At 34.8% G+C, this 20,961-nt stretch overlaps 1 protein-coding gene across 1 annotated transcript in view; it reads right to left on the bottom strand.

Moving 5' to 3' along the window:
• Nucleotides 1-678: 678 nt before the first annotated feature.
• The window catches only part of LOC149781623 (phosphatidylinositol 4,5-bisphosphate 3-kinase catalytic subunit alpha isoform-like), a 48,187-nt gene continuing 27,904 nt past the window's right edge, over nucleotides 679-20,961 (bottom strand). Inside the window, exons 14-22 of the mRNA XM_089935671.1 lie at nucleotides 20,590-20,693; nucleotides 19,945-20,104; nucleotides 18,940-19,052; nucleotides 17,642-17,766; nucleotides 13,718-13,796; nucleotides 6,280-6,438; nucleotides 5,972-6,089; nucleotides 4,346-4,497; nucleotides 679-1,525 (exon numbers count right to left, since the gene is read on the bottom strand). Coding sequence (XP_089791797.1) covers nucleotides 1,252-1,525; nucleotides 4,346-4,497; nucleotides 5,972-6,089; nucleotides 6,280-6,438; nucleotides 13,718-13,796; nucleotides 17,642-17,766; nucleotides 18,940-19,052; nucleotides 19,945-20,104; nucleotides 20,590-20,693 — 1,284 coding nt within the window. The 3' untranslated portion in view covers nucleotides 679-1,251. The remainder of the gene's footprint in view (nucleotides 1,526-4,345; nucleotides 4,498-5,971; nucleotides 6,090-6,279; nucleotides 6,439-13,717; nucleotides 13,797-17,641; nucleotides 17,767-18,939; nucleotides 19,053-19,944; nucleotides 20,105-20,589; nucleotides 20,694-20,961) is intronic.

Genomic DNA, 20,961 nt, shown 5'->3' with positions numbered 1-20,961 from the left:
ACGGACTCTACTATAAACAGATTTTCATAAGTACTCATTGTTTGTCATGATAGCAATAATCTGGAACACACACACACACACACACACACACCGAGATAGTACATATGCCAGGCGTTGCTTCTTTCAAGTAACTTCTAACACACATACTGTAACGCAATGCAGATATCATTCGTTCTTTCTATAATTTGTCATTCATTCAATAATCCATAACTTATTCATGTGATCATTAATTCAAACAGTCTGTAATTTCTTGAACGCTTCCCATCCTTTGCTTTTGAATGTAATACCATCCTCCGAAGCTTAGTCCTGCCTTTTCCAATATTTTTCTTTATATCACCGATTTAAATTATAATAATACCAAATGAGATAAATACTCTCAATAATTCGGACTGCGTGATGCGCATAATACTCACAACACAAACGAGCTTGGAGAACAATGCAAAAGCTATTTTCCTAGCCACAGAACACACTGAGTACGCCGAAGACATGCTGAATAAAATTAGCAACATCCTTGTGTATATATATATATATATATATATATATATATATATATATATATATATATATATATATACATATATATATATATATATATATATATATATATATATATATATATATATATATATATATACACATACATATATATATATATATATATATATATATATATATATATATATATATATATATATATATATATAAAGAAAAATATTGTATCTCCATATATTTTAGTGGAAAATTATTTTCAATATAAATTAATGAAAAATTACTTCTGATACAATTTAAAATAAATTTCAATCGTAGCACTTTTACTTAAAGTTCTGTCCTAATACATGCAATACCTTATAATACAAATAATACATTCATACTTTCATAAGTATCCATTTTAGCCCAAGACGGAAAAAATCTGGAACAATCACACCATGAGGGGTGGGTGACAAAGCTGGAAAAATTATTTCTTTCAATGCTCTTCTACTATTACAGAATTTGTAACTCATTGCTATCATCACTTCTTCTTTCAATTATGTATCATTCATTCATTGGTCCGGTATTGTCTATTATTTTCCTTCTATATAACAGTTTCTATATATACTCTCAGCGACTCTCACTGTGCACTGCACGTAATACTTTAGCACTGGACGATTTGGAGCAACATACAAGTATAGAAAAAAATTAATATCAGACTTTCTGACCACAAAAAGACATTGCTCATGTCTGAATTTAAACTCTATTCAGTTCGGCTATCTGCTATTTTGAAAGTTTGAACTGATTAATAGCATGCACAATCCAGTCAATTTCAGTAGTCCAGCTGTCATTGTAAGCTTTGTTAAAGTTGTCCAAGAAATATGCAGCAGCCTTGGTTTCATCCTTGTCCACTGCCAAAGCATGACGGACGAATTGAATATCCTCTGACTTGAAGAGCTCTGGAAGCCCGCTGTTTCTCATCAGGTAAAGCGGAGTTATCAGCAGATCAGCGTTCTTCCACAGTGACAGATATGCTTTGATGCAGAGTAATACAAACCTACAATAAATTGTTGTTATTATTATTATTATTATTGTTATTATTATTATTATTATTATTATTATTATTATTATTATTGCAACAGTCGTCATAATTATAATCATCGTTATCAATGACATCGTTGTTGCTGGTATTGGTAAATTTCATGTTGTTGTTGCTTGATGCTGCTGACGTTATTTTTGTGGGAAATTAAATAACCATATTTGCAACTTGATCAATCGGCCTTCGAAAGTAAATGAAGCTCTCCAAAATGTACTAATGATTTAAAAACATATATTAGCATAAACAACATCTAATAGTTTGTATAAGAAAGGAATGCATGTTCCAAACAATTCAGCTCGACACATGAAGCACCTCTGACCTATATATGTGAGCTGCAGGTGAAAATAAAATCATCTAATTTGCTGTAGGAAGTATTGAGTACGCCCAAGAAATTATGCATTTTCATTCTGAAATTCTTGAAAGGCAATGGTAATTAATAATACTGAGCCTAGTGTTGGGACACTTTAAGTGCAATGGTAAATTAATAATACTGAGTTCAGCGTTGGGACACTTTAAGTGCAATGGTAAATTAATAATACTGAGCACAGTGTTGGGACACTTTAAGTGCAATGGTAAATTAATAATACTGAGCACAGTATTGGGACACTTTAAGTGCAATGGTAAATTAATAATACTGAGCACAGTGTTGGGACACTTTAAGTGCAATGGTAAATTAATAATACTGAGCACAGTGTTTGGCCTACATTTGTAGGTACGACAACCTCATAAAAAACGCTTGCATGTATTGAAAGTTACGAACTTCGTGTATGAAGAAAAGTACGTGACCTATGAAAGGGAAACACTTATAATTCCGCTCTGTAATTTTCTCGGTTACCGACACTAGCGCTCACCTGTCTTTTATGAATAATATTAAGCAGCCAATAACTTAATCTTACAGGACAATCGGTGTAGATTATGACAATTTCCGCCAAAGTTCGCAAAAAAAAATGGTTCATAATTACTAGAGTAGACTCCATTCCGTATAATGTATTTTGTATACCCCATCACGACATGTGACCAACACACACCACGATTGATTGTTTACGGGCGAATCTTCCGCTTATTTCTGGCCTAAACATTCCCAAGTTGGTAATTTGTACATTTTGGGACTACACTTGCGCAAAAAAATTTATAAAGGTATCATATGGCGTTTGAGATGGTTCTAGTTTGCCTGGAGCACTTGAACATCTGAGTTCTCCACCACTTAACGGGCATTTCCCACATTTTACGGCGTGTTATTCCATCGAACTATGTCCAAGATAGTATTTTATAGAAAATTCACACGGTGTTCAGAACGGATGACAGGGCAAATGAACACTGGTTTAATCAACTGAGCGATACTTATTCGCTTGATTGGCACTGAAGCTAAGCTAGAAGACTGGCGTCTTATAAAGGTGCCCTATACATAAATTATCGCGGGAAAGGAATTAAGATAAGTGCATGGTATTGTAATTAATTTTGTTTAGGAGCGTTTATAGTTGTTAATTCTAGTGATATATGAAGTAGTTCTGTTCTTCTGTAAGTGTGACTCATCCTCTTCAATATAAAGCCGAATAAACTTTTCAATAGTTCAAGATCTTGTTTCATTTTAATTTAAATAATAAGAACCCGTAGCTCGACTTCAATTTTACTGAAGGAGCACGTGAAATTTGTAGAATGATTACAAAACCAACATAATCCAAGTCCTCGTAATACGTTCCATGCACATCATGATCAGATACACAGACATCGACTTGAAGGCAAAGCTTAATTCACACAAACAGTCGCAAATACCAAAAGCGAAGGTGCGTGCTTCAATTTTTAAGAACGCATAAGATACATCATCACTGAATATTTTTCAGGAATAGGCAACAAAACTGAATAAACAGTTTAGTAGATGATTTGCACTTTTGTTCTGCATCATACTATTTTAAGAGGTATACACACACGTAAAATGCATGATTTTAAAGCATATTTCATAACAATGGTTGCTCTAAGCATAGCAATTTCAAAATAATATCAAAATATTTTGATATAGTATCAAAATAATAGTAACAGTTTTCGGGTAAACTGTTTAGGACGCGCAATTACGGGATTCGTACTTGCATCTAGAAATCTGAACCCTAGATTTATCTAAATCTACAAAAGGTGGGTGTTACATTTCATGCTCTAACTTTACCTTGTCCTTTAATCTCTCCTATATTGAGTATATCAGCCCTAACCCTAGGTTTAGACACAGTTTTCCATCAGCATGTTATAACATGAGCAGTAATATTGAAACGATAAGCCTTTGCCATGTATCAATAGAATTCACGATACACATCCTACGATACGATATATTATCGATAAACGTGATGGTATTTCCGTCTTTAGAAGGTCTGTCAGTGGTAGTTGGTCTCCTTTTAAATGTTTTACACGAAATTTGATGCGTCTTACAATTACCTGACTGATTCGCCATTTTAATTTTAATCTATAAATACCATTAAACAATCTGTAGAAACTGAAATATAAATATACCAAAAAACACTGCATGGTGCTCGAACTTTATATTTTTAAAATGTAAAATTTACTTTCATTCATAATGAGAAAACTATGAGATATTGTTGTAAAGAATCGATATTCACTAAAGATATTATTCGCAATCGTAGTCAAACGCTACAGCAAATGTGTAGAGAAAGCTGGATTTAAATTTATGAGTACAAACACTTATTCAGAACAATAGTGCCAAACATTGATGAATGATTTATGCATTGTACTGTGACAATGCTATTTTTACAGTGGAAAAAGTAAACAGCATACTCTCGATAGTAATAGCTTTCATGCGGTTTGTCTACTCCTTTCGTGATGACTTGGATGAAATCCTTAACCATGACAAAGGGGACACGTTCTCTTTTTATTCCAAACTTAGATTTTCTGTTTCCCAGAAAATGTCCAAAATCGATGTGAAAAAGCTATGGAAGAGAGAATTTGAAAAGTAGAATAAGACTAGTTGCCTGATATAGTAATATATAAAAGAAGTTCTTATATTACACTGCATGATCAGATTCATACTTTCCACATCCAATAATATTAACTGAAATAAAATATGTTACAACTCTTATAATGATACATACATACATACATACATACATACATACATACATACATACATACATACTATTTTCTGTAAGAGTCATTACGTTAATGACATATTAATTGTAAGAACCTATGAATATATTTTGTAGTCTTACGATGAGTCATATATAATATGTACTATATGTCTATTTTATTCATAAACTTCCAAGGCCAAGGTACTGAAGAATTGGAAGAATATCATGAGGTCCAATTAAGCCATGCGTGACGCAAATGGAGGTCACGGGTGTTTCAGTAAATGCCTCTTGACAGACTTTTTGATTAACCACTTTGACTCGACTGATTTGTTGACAGTGTGAGATATTAAATCAATGATTAAAGCTTGGTATAAGCTGTCTGATAAGTACGCACTATACTTCTATAGAAAAGAAAATAGATGCGAAAATTACCTTTCTTAAGGTTTGACTGGTATTTAAAGAAGTTGAGGAGATTAACTTATTTGCAATTGTTGGAATTACCGTGTTGAGAACCATCATTTTAATAGACATTTGAATACCTAATTAGAAGCTATACTGGATTAGTATGAGTTTATTCATATAACATTTGGATATTTATAAAATAGTATTCAGAAACTAAATGGATTATTTTGGAATAACTGTGTATTCACTTAACGACATTTGGATTTAAAACAGTGATTTCTTCATTAAACTTGACACATCAGTACATTACAGTTACCATTTGGAATACCTTCGGAACGTATTCTGATTATATCGGAACTATTGAAATTGACAAAACATTTAGGAAATAGGGGTTCATTCACCATACAGTAAATTATTTTTAATTCTGTTATTTTGTGTTTTAAAAAGAAAGAAAAAACTATTTTTAATTTTACAAAACTTGTTTGATTTACTTCTTTTGTGTTACATGTACGTAGTTAAACCCATACGTACATACATATGCAAGCATGCAAGCATACATACATACATACATACATGCAGGCAGACATACATACATACATACATACATACATACATACATATATATACATAATTCATTCATTCATTAACTGGCACAGTTTATAAGTAATATTCCCAGTTGGTATGAAATACATTACACAACAACACAAATTTAAAATTTATAACAAAATCTACAGAAACAATTTTTACAGCCTGTTGGACCCTATAAGTCGCCTTTCAAATAAGGAGAATTCATGAAACAGTATAACTTGTATAATGTTAATATAGAGAAACAATATATGTGATGAAATATAAATTAAAACCTTGATTAAAATGTTCCATAACTTAATGTCTTGTTTATAGCAATTTAAATGTGACAAATATTTTTAAAACATACCTCTCCAGTGTTTTTTACCATGATGTTGTCAGAGTGTCTGTCACTAATTCCCAACACGAATGTCGCTACTGCATATCCAGCACAGCTGTGTGTGAATCTCTTTACTGCTTTTTCATAACTGCAAATACAAATTGCAGCAAATCTGATCTATTCACATACATTTTTGTGTTACTTAAACATGAGGTATACACCTTAATGATGCTTTTCATTAACGGGATAGTACGATAACCAGTAATACTTTGCTTATTTACGATTACGAAACTCCTCTGTTGGTGCAGGGTTTTTTTTATTATTGCTATCCTACTCACCAGTCACGATTGTTCTCATGAAGCCAACGGTTCAGTCCAGTTTGAAACCGCAGGTATCTGCCTCGTTCAGACTGAATATTTGCAATTGTTCTGGAATTCTGGACCATTTCGATCATTCCAACTTCTCTGCCCATGGACATGCATCCGTATGGAGTCAAACTGGAACAAATACTAATTGTTTAATGTTTATGTTTAAAAATTGGTCAGCATAGGCAAAGGAAGTAATTACACTGACACAAAATGGGGATGAGGCTGTAATTTTGGGATATGGCAATTTGCATTTAATAACTTACCTTCTACACACAAACACACCTAATTAATATGGTATAATTTTTAACAAATATAATATACAACAGTGAATAAAATCTCAAAACATGGTTTTACTACTAAGATTATTGTAAACTAAGCTCAGCCAAAACAAATGGAAACAATGTAATGAAACGATTACGAATAAACAGCAGACAAATAAAAGAGATGGATAAGCAGAATGCTAGATATAGCATATGTAAGCACCATTCTTTCAATCATACGGTTGGTCTAAAATATCAATTAATTCTTACACAACTTTTATTTCTAATTTGAAGAATTTCTCTATCAGAAGAGCAATTTTAGTGCAAGTGCAATATTTACAGGGAGAGCGTGCTAATGATATATTTACGAGAAGGAATGATCTCTATCAAACAGACAATACGGCGCGTTCAAGGCTGCGACAATTTTTGGAAACTAAATCAAAAATGTTACATGTATATAGAAAAAGTCTTGTAAATGGAAACGATGTAATAATTGTTTAAACATTTGCAAACCCGATGAAAATATTGTCTTGCTAAAATAAATGGGACATATGAAAGAGTTTCACTTCAAAATGCAAAACCACCTCAGGATAAATTCAAACAAACGATTTCGAAGGGCATGCTTATTTTGATATCTTGTACTGTTTAATAATACCAATTGAAAACTATCTAAACAATACAATTTTCATCAAAGCACCAAAAATAAATGTTTCTGCTTGGGAATTTACAAGCAGATTAGAAACGGCTTACAAATGAATGTTATACATATTGTCAAACAAAACAGGTTTAGTATCTTGCCGTTTATTTTAATAAGTTTGTTCAGACAGAAAGAAATAGCATAAGGGACGACTTAAATATTTAAATGGTGTGTGGGGGTGAAGGATTTAAATAACAATTGCAGCATCTTATTCTTATGTAAATTAAATGCATATAGAAAAATAAGTGGGAACACTAAGTATTTTCGATAAGTAATTCAAAGGTATGTATGCCTCATGGGATGCTAAATCAAACAATACCAAAGGTGCTTGAAGAGCATCCACTTGATGAAAGCAAACAGCTATCTCAGTGGAGAAAATAATACTGTAATGGGATGTTAAAACGTATAATATCAAAGGTGAATTCTAGGTTTGTCCACGTTGTTTTTAATCCATTTGTATAGTGTAGAGTGACAGGGGTTTGCAGATAATAATTAAAATATTTATAGGATTTGAAACTTCTAAATACATCCCAAATCATGGAGTAAACAAAGACAGCAAACCGTGTAAGAACAAATATATATTGATTCCGAAATATCTGTTTCAAATATTATAAAATTAGATGATACAAAATATGATTCAAATTGAGACGTGCAGGAAATGTTATATATTTGTTACATGAAGTGCCTAGAGAAATATCCATCCCTTTGACAAATCTTAACGTTTAAAATCGTAAACATTATTCTGGCGGAGTCGCAGATGTAAGCGACCAGATGGAAAAGATAGATGAGCATTGTTCGAGTCGCAAAATAGGTACATAGGATACCAGCACATTAAACAGTTGAAAGAATTTCAAAATCCATTAGAACCTATGTTGTACACAAACAGTTAATTTACATTTCTTTAATCAAGTAACACAACTGAACCATTTTACCAGCAAGTAACTAAAACAGACTATAATAGATTAGTATCGCGACATAATTAACATTGGAGACGTTCCACTTCTTAGAGAATATAGTCTTTGCTAACATAGAGAGACCTGTGACGTTAGGCACGTGTTGTACGTGAAAGGGGGGGGGGAATATGCAGTTTATTCGTTGACAAATTTAAACAAGGAGTGAAACATTGTGCCAAATGTTTGTGCAGGTTAACATAAGAAACAAATAGAAAGCAACATTATCATTGACTGTAAACATCAACATTATACGTTGTTTATTTATTAGATGATCAGGACCTGTTACTTATTTATCACATCGATTGTACACTTTACATATAGTGTGTGCAGTTTAAGGTTTTTGATATGCCAACATGCTAACATATCACTTTATATGAATCTGATTGGTCCAAAGAAGCCCATTAAATTCTTGTTTAGTATTCTCTTTGTTGACCGGCTGCCGTGGGAATTTTCCTTACCATGACTGGAACGTTTCTTTTACTATCAACATTTTGGCGACCATTTTTCAAATGTATTTCACAAGGGGATTTTGGAGAAAAGGTCAACTCTGTCGGAATATGGCACACAAGGATACATTACAAATAAAATTAAGGGTATTGGTCAGTGGACAGAGGGCTGTAACATGGACTCCAAACATGTGTCAAGGTGGACTAACAGAAGTAAATAAATTCTGTTTATTGAAGAATGTGGACATGTGCGTATATTTCAACTGACAGAACCGTTACAACTACAGCACTTTTTAGAAGTAAGATACCTCTATCGAACTAACTTTCTTATTATGTGATGCAATACCTACTCTAAATTTAAAAAAAAAAATATATTTCTATGGCCACTGTAGTAATCCAGATAAACTAATGCAAATATCCGGACACAAATACATTAAATACGAAATTTCCGCATCCAGTGTTCATCCCTACACATGTATCCAACAACCGAATACTTAGTAGTGGGATTGAGACATTTTAGGCTGAAACATTGTAAACATTCTAATCGTTGTATACTACTTAGCTCGTCCAACCAAACACGAGTAACGTCGTACTGTACATGAGATTGTGTCGGAAATCCAGTGTTGATAAAGGATGATCTATGTCAAATGTTATATTGATATGAATGAATAGATGCTCTCGAAATTATTATTTGTAAACAAAATCTACTTTTAAATGTTACTGATATAATTGTCAATGTTTCCTGTTATAGAACAGCTTATTACTAACTTATCTGGTTAGCGTCAGGGACTTTAATGCGTAACAAATGAAAGGTGCAGTATCTAAGTCAGAATGAACTAAATTATTTCTACTTCGTACTCTCTAAATTATTTCCAGTTTCCAATACATTAAAAAGTAGGTGATAGCAGAATCTCAAATAGGTAGTGATTTAATATTAAATTTATGAAACTTGTTAAATAAAGTCCAGTTTTTTTCGCCAAGTCTCGCAAAAAATGGACATTGTTCAACTTAACTCGTTCTATAATTTCAACACTACATTATTTGAAATCATCTATTTCAGCAATGATTTGCTTGTTGATTCCAGTTGCAAAATGAAAGTGTTATGTTTAAAAACAAAGATATTTTAAAAATGTACGAAACTAGTAATCTATTTCAAAGGTAAAATTAAATCAGCTCCTGCTATATGGATTTTATTAATTGTTTTATTGATCTATGTCATTCTAAATCATAAAATATTTCATTTACAGACCGTGTCGTTGTGATTACAATATCTGCGGCATTTATATCATTCTTGTCTAAATACGTTTTACCAACTTTCTCTTCGTTTAGTTCGCTATCTTGTTTTGAACTGTTACAGACTGTTTATCAGATGCTGGAATTACATAATGTACAACTTTGTCACTAAATGTGTCTGATTATAAAAATTGATATTGTATCCAATAATGAGATATATATTTGAATCGTTGTACATTTGTCACTAGGTAAAAATATATACCATCACCACCAATAACATCCTTTTGTCTACTCTACATATATTTTTGAAATTATATTCAATTCTTTCATCGGAGTCAAAGCTTTGTTCACCCACATTTTATTTTTTAAACCTCTCTGCAAATTCTTCAACAGTAGAAACATACTGCGTAGTAGATGCTCTATTTTATTCGTAAGCACCCAAAATAATCTCATGTAAGACCTGATATTTACTCTATTACACTTTCTGTCAAACTGTTAGGATGTAATAAACAAATGTAAGTCCATTCTATGTTTCCATCGCTTCTGGTCAATTGGGTTGTGGCTTCAGCAGGAATTATTCTCCACTAGCCTCCTGTTCCAACATCTTAATCGTACTGCCGTTTGAAAACACTTACCACATTGCTGACGAAGGTGTTCTAAACCCTTATGTACAGTTTTATACTTTATCATTAAAATATTTAGTTAACGATTTATGTATCTCCAGTCGTAATAAGGCGGTTCCTTAAAATTATTACAGATTATGTTAAGTTTTTCTAAATCCATTTTGTTGTTTATTTGATTCATGGCACGTTCGTCCGATAACGGTATTGAGGAATCCGACAACTGTTTTTGTGCCAGAAAGTAAACGTGTAGCCCGTATATCGATTTAAGAAATCCACGATGTTGCCGTCCAAAGTAATCAATTTATTTGATTTTGCCAGAACTTCGTATCAAAGTGGTGCTCTGTATCAGCTCCTTAAACAATCGTTGTCAACTTTTAAAGTGATTTTGCTAAAAATGTTGAATGGCTTCTATACGAATTGCTGTTTATGTGTCTTAAATTATTATCTCCTTAAATATTTGTGGAAAGCGTTTATCATATAGAGCTTTAAATGAGGATAAGCTGCTTGTTATTTTTCTTTCAAATCTGAAGTCCATCACTTAGTCGCCACAAATGCTCAGACCTCTGATAAATAATAAACAATTACACATTTTTAATTTTGCATGCCATTTTTATTCGTTTTGCTGTTCCATTCGGTTACGTAATTCTTGCATTTTTTCTTTATTTCGGTTTCATTTGTCCAGTCTTATGATTCCCAATATACTTTTGTAATGTCATCTGTGTTCTCTCTCATATCTTTGAAGTATTTTAGTGTTTGACAAATGACACATATTTTATAAATCTACCAAATTTAATCATTTATGGTGCCAAACATGCATCATGATCTTATTACTAAGGATACTTTCTTGGATGGCCTGAGAGTGATTCCAATCTTCCAATCAAAGATTGTACATCCGGTACGCTATGCACTGCTATCACGTCTCCCAATCAAACGACAAATAATCATGTATTTATAGGGATTATTTGAAAACTATGGCAAAGCCATAGCCAAGAATTCGCAATGATTGCTACATGCACTCACTGAAATGTAAATTTATGTTCAGGATAAAATAGTGCAGATGTTATTATATTGATTTGTAGAATTACATACATCAGAAAAAAAAGAAGGGAAGCCCCCCATACAGGAAAGAAAAGAGAAAAAAAAGAATTTAAGAAAACAAACCTCGGTAGCTCAAAACGGTGCTTCTGTGTACATTTGATCTTAAAATAAATATAGAATATTTTACCTTATGATAATATTGCTACTTCTCTATGGTCAACAGGACCAAAATTAAATTAGGGAAACGGGTCATCGTCGTACTGACAGTTCATTTTCCATGATAAAAGTGTTATAAAAGACGGGCAGAAGCTCTAATGAACAGCCAAATCTGCTTGACAATTCACAAAGGGCCAGAAACTCTAATGAACAGTCAAATCTGCTTGACAATTCACAAAGGGCCAGAAACTCTAATGAACAGTCAAATTTGCTTGACGATCTACAAAGGGCCAGAACCTCTAATGAACAGTCAAATCTGCATGACAATTCACAAAGGGCCAGAAACTCTAATGAACAGTCAAATTTGCTTGACAATTCACAAACGGCCAAAAATTCTAATGAAAAGTCAATTTTGCTTGACGATCAACAAAGGGCAAGAAACTATTAAATAGTCTAATTTGCTTGACGATCTACAAAGGGCCAGAAATTCTAATGAACAGTAAAGTTTTCTCGACGATCCACATAGGGCCAGAAACTCTAATGAACAGTCAAATTTGCTTGACGATCAGCAAAGGGCAAGAAACTCTAATGAACAGTCAAATCTGCTTGACGATCCACAAAGGGCTAGAAACAGTCAACTTTGCTTGACGATCTAAAAAGGGCCAGAACCTCTAATGAACAGTAAAGTTTTCTCGACGATCCACAAAAGGCCAGAAATTCTAATGAACAGTCAAATCTGCTTGACGATCCACAAAGGGCCAGAAACGCTTTTAAACAGTCAAATTTGCTTGACGATCCACAAAGCGTCAGAAACTCTAAGGATCAGTCAAATCTGCTTGACGATCCACAAGTTCTTTTTTGAACCGCATACATCATCAGGGTCGTAGAGAGCGATCACGGACCCTGGGGTAAGAAACACCCTGGCCTCTCCTAGTTCTAGTTCAAACGAAATTCTTCTTTTATAAAATTAAAAAGTGTTGTTCGGCCCCCTTACGGGCCCGGGACATATCCCTGGTTGTCCCCCCCTTGCCGGCCCTGTACATCATCATAGCAAAGGAAGCATGTGATTCTCCTGAAGATTTAAAATTCATTCAATTTTCTGCATATGCAACAACTTAACAGAAACTGAGTTCATGTCAGTGATGCACATTTTGACATCACCAGTTAAAAACGATCATAAAGTGTATTTTGCAATGCATGTATTATTAATACCATCTCACTATATTCATCGGTCCACATACAGAGTTACAGTGTTTATTTTTAAGATATAAAATGTTTGATACGATAAAGGGCAATAGCTGCTTATTAAGCTATTACCAGTGATGATTACCAATACATCGATTACCGGTGACGTTACCAATACATCGATTACCAGTGACGTTACCAATGCCTCGATTACCAATGACGATTCGAGGCCCCGAGTGGCCGAGTGGTCTAAAGCGCTCTCCGTTACGGATCACTGCCATCTCACCTCTGTCTGCGTGGGTTCCAGTCTCGGATTCGGCTAATGTGGGTATGTGAGAAAGCTTGCCAGTAGCTTCTCGTGGGTAGGTGGTTCTTTCCGGGATTTTCCCGGGTTCTTCCTCCACGATTAATACTGGCCGCCATGTATAGCCCTATCATGTGCTGAAAAATGGCGTTAAACGCTACAACAACAACCAATGACGATTCCCAATGCCTTGATTACCAATGACGATTACCAATGCCTCAATTACCAATGACGATTACCAGTGCATCGATGACCAGCGTGTCAAGCAATGTATGTATATTGCTAAGACAAGCTATCAGTTTGCAATGATTGCATAATAAATTACACATTGCACGAAAAAGGATTGATGTTCCATTATGTGTCGTTATCCATGACTTAACTACTATTAAAATAGTACATGAATATAGACAGCTAAAGACATACAATTATTCCAATTTTTAGAATACGCTCACACCTTTTGATGATGCTTGACGCAATGGATAAGAAGAACACACTACAATATTTTTTACATACCAACAATCTATGCCTTCGTACTTCCAGATCTTGTCTATAACTTGCAGCAATTGGATACAAAGCATGTCTTGACGGATGTCTAGAAGTAAGATATTTAATGAAAATTTTATGACAAAGAGAAACAATCCAGCTAAATTGGAGGATCGGTCATTAGTTATACAAATGCTAAATCAATTTTTCAAAAATCACACACACACAATTTAGGAATACAGTAATCTTAACCTGAAGAATCTCAAAAACACAACGGAAACGAGAGAATTATATAATAATGATACAATTAACAAGTAAAAGTAACTCTATCGGGGCAGAGGAAATTTTGTGTCTTTTATAATGTCGCTCATAGTTCATTTCCGAAACTGGTTAAATAAATAAACTGCGTTGAGTGTCTCCTCTTACAGCAAGGCTGGCCTTGTACTTTTCCAAATCATTTCAGCCGAAACCGCACAATACAGCAGCGACTATAGATTATAGTATAGGATATCTCAGTAAAATGGTAAATCAACAGTAGTAGGTATTATACATACTAAAAAGCTCTTTTTCATTTTTCATTTTCAACACAGGGACCTCTCACTTGTTGCGATCAATCGTGGAGTGTAAATTCTTATCTTTATAAAATGCAGAATACTCGGTGGAGAGGATCGTCTTTAAAATGTCGATAGGATTCTATTTAAGCTTAAGTATTTTATGTTTAACCAACAACTTTGCGTTTCGGGCAATTAGCTATTGGTAACCTTTGTTTCATATTTATTGTGTCATCAGGATTTATCAACTCGTTCTCCATGAGTTGTTGAAGATGTGATTTTTCATGAAGAAATTTGGTAATAAAATACATTTTTGACACCGTTTATAAAAATTTGGTTTGATAAATATGCATGAATATACGTTTTATCAAAACCAAAGATTTGTGTATTCGTGTTGATTTTTTTAGTCTGGAGATCTCGCTAAAAGTGTTATTTTAAATGCCTCTTCGAATAAGTAGCATACGACAGTCTTCATGCATCTTTGTTTTACCACATTGTCCTGTTACATTCAAACGTTTTAATTCAGTTGAAAACCAATTTAGTTTTTAGCAGACATAATTCTGAGCAGTAGAATCATTGACCAGCCCGGCAAGTACCGTCAACAACCTGAGTGAGCTTGACTTGACCGGTATTGACTTTCCGGTCAAGATTAGTGATACTGCGAAGTTCTAGTAACGAAATTAAACTATTGTACTTGGCTGGAAATATGGCCTCCACCCGCTGTGTATTAGCGAGTAATACTGCCACACACAGTATACATATTGCTGCTACTGTATACTGACTCAGCATGCGCCTAAGATGAAGCTAAACAACAGAAAAGAGCTGATATGTCTGGATTAAAGACCTAAGCCGTATAGTATTCAAGCTAAATAAACAAACAAATAAAAAACATGTCTGCTACATGTGCCTCCACGTCTTTAGTCAGGCCGATCTATCGAAAGCCCACAATAAAGACTGCAGCCAGATGCTTGACCACGACAGCGCGCGAGACCACTGCCATATAATAAGAAATTGAAAAAGAGCCACCCATCAAGCATGCAAGTTCAAGCTGCACATCTATCCAGAAAAAAATAATTGTGCAAGTTGTGTTTCATAATCTGCGCGGCTACGATGGCCACCATATCATGGGGGTTATCGGAACATTCTCATTGGAGAATATCAGCGCCATATCATAAAACATAAACACAATATGACGTTCTGACTAGGATAGTTATAGTTTATTGACAGTCTCCAGTTTATGAAGGGCAACCGCAAAAGTTGGCTGCCAACATGCCTAAGGAGTCACATCGCCCCACAGTGCTGTACACGAAGAGTACACGATTAATCATTTGCTTCGCAGGGCATCTACCCACAAGAATACATGAACAGCCGAAGTGATTCGAAACAAAATGTATCCAGCGATAGAAACCTTGTACAGCCAACTCAGCCTCGCAGGAACAACCGAAAAGATTATACGTATGCCCAGAGCTTCTGGAAAGATTTTGGCTGGAAAACCAGCAGAGACTATCACGACTTCGACCTAAAGACTGGGATACTTCTGCTAGAGAACATGTTTATTCAGCATTCTGCACCACCTTGTTCGAACACTACAGCCATGACCCAGCTAACTATTACAGTTCGCCATGTATGGCCTGGGACACAAGTCTGAAGAAGACCTAATTAGCTTGTGCTTGTGACAGACTACGACGTGCCCCTGTTCATGTGAATATGTAGTGGCATTTCGACTATGACAACCCCCAAAAAAAACTGGATAATCATCGACTTATATCACACAAACTCTGGCGCAGAATATTCCAAATGTCGACAAAATCTGGTCATTTTGTAGGTTGAGCCGAGCATATGTTAGACACGCCTACCGACTGGGCTGCTTATTCTATTTACAGCATTACGGCTTCGCTCGCGTTTTCGACGCGTCTTTGCATCTCGTGGAGTGCGTGGTCTTCAGACGATATCGTGACAAAGCCAAAACGGTTTTAGCGGAATGTACCAAAATCGATCGTCAGCAGTTCTGTGTCCATAATAGATCCCTTTGCAATTATTTATAAAGTCTATTTCTACTGATGATAGCGCGCCTGTCCCTGGGCATTGACCTGCTTTGGGATACCGTCGATCGTCACCGACATTTTGTTAATAATGGGGTTTAAAAGTGCTCCGAATATACCCTTTGATCGGCCGGGGCATTTTAGTCGCAGTTACACTGCTATCTTCAGGCGCAATCTCTGGTATGGGTGTATGGGTAAGTTAATAATCAAATTTATCAATATGCATTAGCTACAAAACATATATTGTTTTTAAAAAACAATACTATTCGTATCGCTTCAAATTCAAAACTTGAGGCTATAAGCAGACCAAATATCAATAGAGCTTAAAGACTAGAAATATCGGAAGACGAATTCAAGTTCAAACCCGATGATTACGAAAATTTCACAAGCAGTAAAGAAACAAAAAAAGGAAAACACGGCCGCCATCTGAAGCTCACCAAAATCTCAAAAAAATATACCTGGAAGTTTCACGTCAATTTATGTTAATCGGAACAACAGAAACAACAGGATGACAATTTTGTTTGCTCTAATGCTCCACAGAGAAGTATGGTGCATAGTATACGCTACGGGGTCAACAGAGGAGCTATGTGTACACATTCAAGCAGAAAGTGCGGCGGTGCGTATTGAAAAGGTAATTGATTCAGCTACAACGCCATAGGTGCCTATCATTTGCTAAAGGCAAGCTGCGTCCCGCAGTATTAAATGGAGTGGCTTATTTCCTTTTCCAAACTATTTCCCTTCCGCGATCAATGTGTCATTTTTGTTATTTTAAAAAATGGGGTTGTCCGCTAACAGCCTGCTCGTTAGAAAGTTTGCATACCTTTTTGTATTATCGCTCTGGGTTAAACCTGCAGCAAAATCAACATGTGTGTGTGTTCTGCGCCTCATAGATAACAACAGTAGCCTCACGTGATATCGGGATACTTTTGAATGTTTTCATCTACACTAGAAGGCCGTGTGTCAGCAGCTTTGATAGCAGCAACGTTATTTATTGCCACAGCCACAACCAAAAATCTCCTCAAAACAAACAGCTTTGCTGCGGTCAATATAATCAGCGGCAACAGAAAATCCACAAACAAACGCGTCAATAAGAAGGCAACATCTACTCGTTACATCTCACCTATGTTAAATATAGGGTGATTCGAAATCTTACCATGTAAAAGTGTTTATGTGGTGGTAATATCTTGTAAATGCCTCGCATTCAACGACAAAATCTGGAGTCACATGAGGCAAACCAATCTTACATGTACTGTTCTGTATGCCAAACAAAACTGAAAATATCGATTGTGTTTGCTAGAATGTGTGAACTCAAATATGGTATAAATGAATGAGCGGTTTAAACAATGGAACTTCGTTCTCACCATCTCCTTCCTTGAAAATGTAGGAGAAATGCTCTGCCTTGAGAACTGTGGCAAAAGGGGATGAATTATTCCAAGTCAGCCTCAATGGCCGGGTCTTCGATGTAAATATTCCACATTTATCTGGGCTGAAATGGATTATTATTATTATTATTATTATTATTATTATTACGACATAGGAGAAGATTAAGAAAAGAATTAAGTTTTGACACGTGTCTTGGATTTATTTTTTCTTGATCGAGTTATTCAACGCATATGAAATTAAAATAAATTTGTCAGCATAAAATTCTATTTTCACCCACATAGAGACAACCAATTTACTTGCTGTGAAAAACATGCATTCATATTTATGAGGGACATTGTTTCTCCGTGACAGTAGTTTATTGTATTCGTCGCCATGTATGGCAAATATGTTTAATCTCTCTTCTGTGCAGATGAGTGTATAAATGGCGTGATAATCTTCACAGAGTTCAATTTACAACAAATGCTGTACTGTATGTAGTCTAGTCATAACCCCACAGTTCTACATCTTTCAAAAAGAATTACCCCGTGAAAATATGTCTGCTGATATATCTCTCTCTCTCTCTCTCTCTCTCTCTCTCTCTGATATTTCTTTTAAATCCGTAATTATATATTTTCATAAACGACAATGCTACACTACATCTTTAAGTACAAAATTTTAGCTGACTTAATAAGTCTCTTATGTGATGATCCGTAAAATGACCGTTGGTCAGTTAAGGTCAGGTCTGGTCAAGATTAAGGTTCAATCAGACGGGGAAAATATTTATCTAACTAGCAGAATTTGCGCTTTAACATTGTTTCATGATGTAATCGTACATGCGTATATGACTTTCTGGTTGAACACAAAACACTGGTGATGACGGGCTTCCAAATAACGAATTTCCATGAATTCTGTTACAAAATCGACGAATTTATGATGTTACAAGAAAGCTCTGTTTGATGTTCACTGAGAAAGATTGACAGCACAAAACGAAAAGAACAAAATTTGTAATAACAATGTAACGGAAATTGAATAATTTTCAAGAAACTCAACCTGAAATATTCTTGTTATATTCTAAAGTTGTATACGTATGCATCTACTGTAATTTGTATGTCTTCTCTCTCTCTCTCTCTCTCTCTCTCTCTCCCTCTCTCTCTCTCTCTCTCTCAAATTGAGACAACATTCAAGAAACAGAAATTAAATTTTAAACTTTTCGACAGCACGAGACAAAAAATTTCCGACCGTATTTCCATGTAAAATGCCATATTCTATTTAGAGCACAGAATAATAAATTTCTCACCAAATCTGACCAAGTTTCTGTGGTTGACCGATGATTGAGGGTGTGTTACGTAGCACATCTGCGTCACCCTCGTTTTCCAACTGCTCCTTCAAATTGTTCACATCCAGTTTCATCTAAACAGATATGCGAAGCTTTAAAACATAATGAACTAGCTTATTCTAATATTTAAATTAATTTATTATATGGTAACCGTTTATCGCTGAAACTGATCAGCTTTATCTCACTTTTGCAAGCAAGACTAGACTTTACCTACAGCTTAATGTGTTGTTAAATTTTGCTTATTTATATTAGAATTTTCTACGAAAATTCCAACGAATGATGCATAAGGGTTGTGTCAAAGTATTAACTTTAATTTCTAAAGTCAATTATTTTGTGGTACTCTCCAATTCGCTACCTGGCAAGACTGTCAATCTAAAGCAAAGAGTGCAAAGGTTTCTCACAAAGGTACATATTGTTCTTTGCCACTTTTATAATTTTCTGACGTTACAGGCCTTGACGGAAAACAGAGAATATGCAAAAATCAACGCCGAACATTCTTCTCCAGAATACATTTGAGACAGCGGACGGCATGCATATACTGAATTGTATCATGTAACTCAACAATTTCTACCTAGACAACAGTTAGAAAGCCTCTCTTCCCTCTCCGCTTCATCCGATTTTTCCAAGAACTCACAATTTATGTATAATCCCTCTCTGATGTGATCACCTTTTAGTAGGATTGCTTAATTCCTATGCGAATTATTAACGTGTATGCACAGACCGTCCAGCAATGGATTTGAACTTGTGTTGTAGTTTTCAAACACAGCCAGTTATGTCAGAACAAATTAATAAATAGTGGAGAACGAATTGGATAATTTATCATGTAAGGTGTGTCATGTTTTACAGCCTGTAAGCAAATACGTTAGGACAATCATTTCAGCAACTGTCGATTACAGAGACAGAAACGCAAAGGTAAACTAAAAGCGAACATAACTTCTAATCTGTTATATCAAATAATACATAAACCTGTTGGTCTTTTGATTTGATCTCCTTGGCCAGACGACAGGAAACATTGAAAACCCCCACCTCTTTCAGGAGATCTGACAGAAATGGTCCACAGTTGCCACAAAAGACCTCAAGTATGGGGGCAAATCTCAACCGAATCGTCTCTGAGCACAGTTCTGACCTGAGCAAATGAGAAACAAGAAAAAATGTTACACGCTTAGAAATAAAAAATGATTATAAAGAGATATTATTCCTGGCTAAATTTGTACTTGCTAGTTTTCTGATGCAAAATAAACAAAAGTAATTTTCAGTTGTTTAGGGTGGCTGGGGAGGATAGCGCTAGGGATGTAGACATAGCCATCGAATTTATCTCTTTTCCAAATAGCTCCCAAGTCCTCATGTCTGTCTGATTAAAGCAATTTAGGAATATATGTTTTTCCTAATTAAAACTTAAAATATATGAATTATCTTCAGTAAAGTGCGCATAAATTAAGAGTATTCTTCGATACTTGGAACTGAGTCTGAACGGCTTATCCCTACCTTATTGAAAATGATTTATTCTACAATGTTCCCTGTGCTGAGGTACGAGTACACAAAATACCAGTATTTTCAGAAAAGTACCCTATTTCGCAGTCATGATACATGTATATGGCTTTGATGACTTACCTTAAGTGCCAGAAGAACTGTTTCCCAAGTCTTCTATTCAGCAGACACTTTCTGAGCAAATATCTTGTCAAAGGACCATCAATGTAACTCCGGAACTTCAGGGCCTGTAAACAGGATAATGGATAAACATAGTTACATTATGTCACAAATATATATAGCAGTAAACTTTTAACCCTACGTTTCTACCTGTCCATCCATCCATCCATATCTAAATAAAAAAATATGTGAACGATAAAAAAAACCAATGAATCTCACGAGTGTCAATCGAAAAAGCTCGAAACTGATCTCAATTTAGCACAATCGGTCGACTTAAAATAAATTACCTGTCATTTTCATATTAATGTCAACCAGCTAAAATACATGGTGTCCCGA

The sequence above is a fragment of the Sinohyriopsis cumingii genome, chromosome 15 (genome assembly GCF_028554795.1).
Source record: "Sinohyriopsis cumingii isolate HCF-2022 chromosome 15, ASM2855479v2, whole genome shotgun sequence".
NCBI classification, from domain to species: domain Eukaryota; kingdom Metazoa; phylum Mollusca; class Bivalvia; order Unionida; family Unionidae; genus Sinohyriopsis; species Sinohyriopsis cumingii.
Note: the sequence above shows the minus strand (reverse complement) of the source record. Positions and strands in the feature narration are given on the sequence as shown.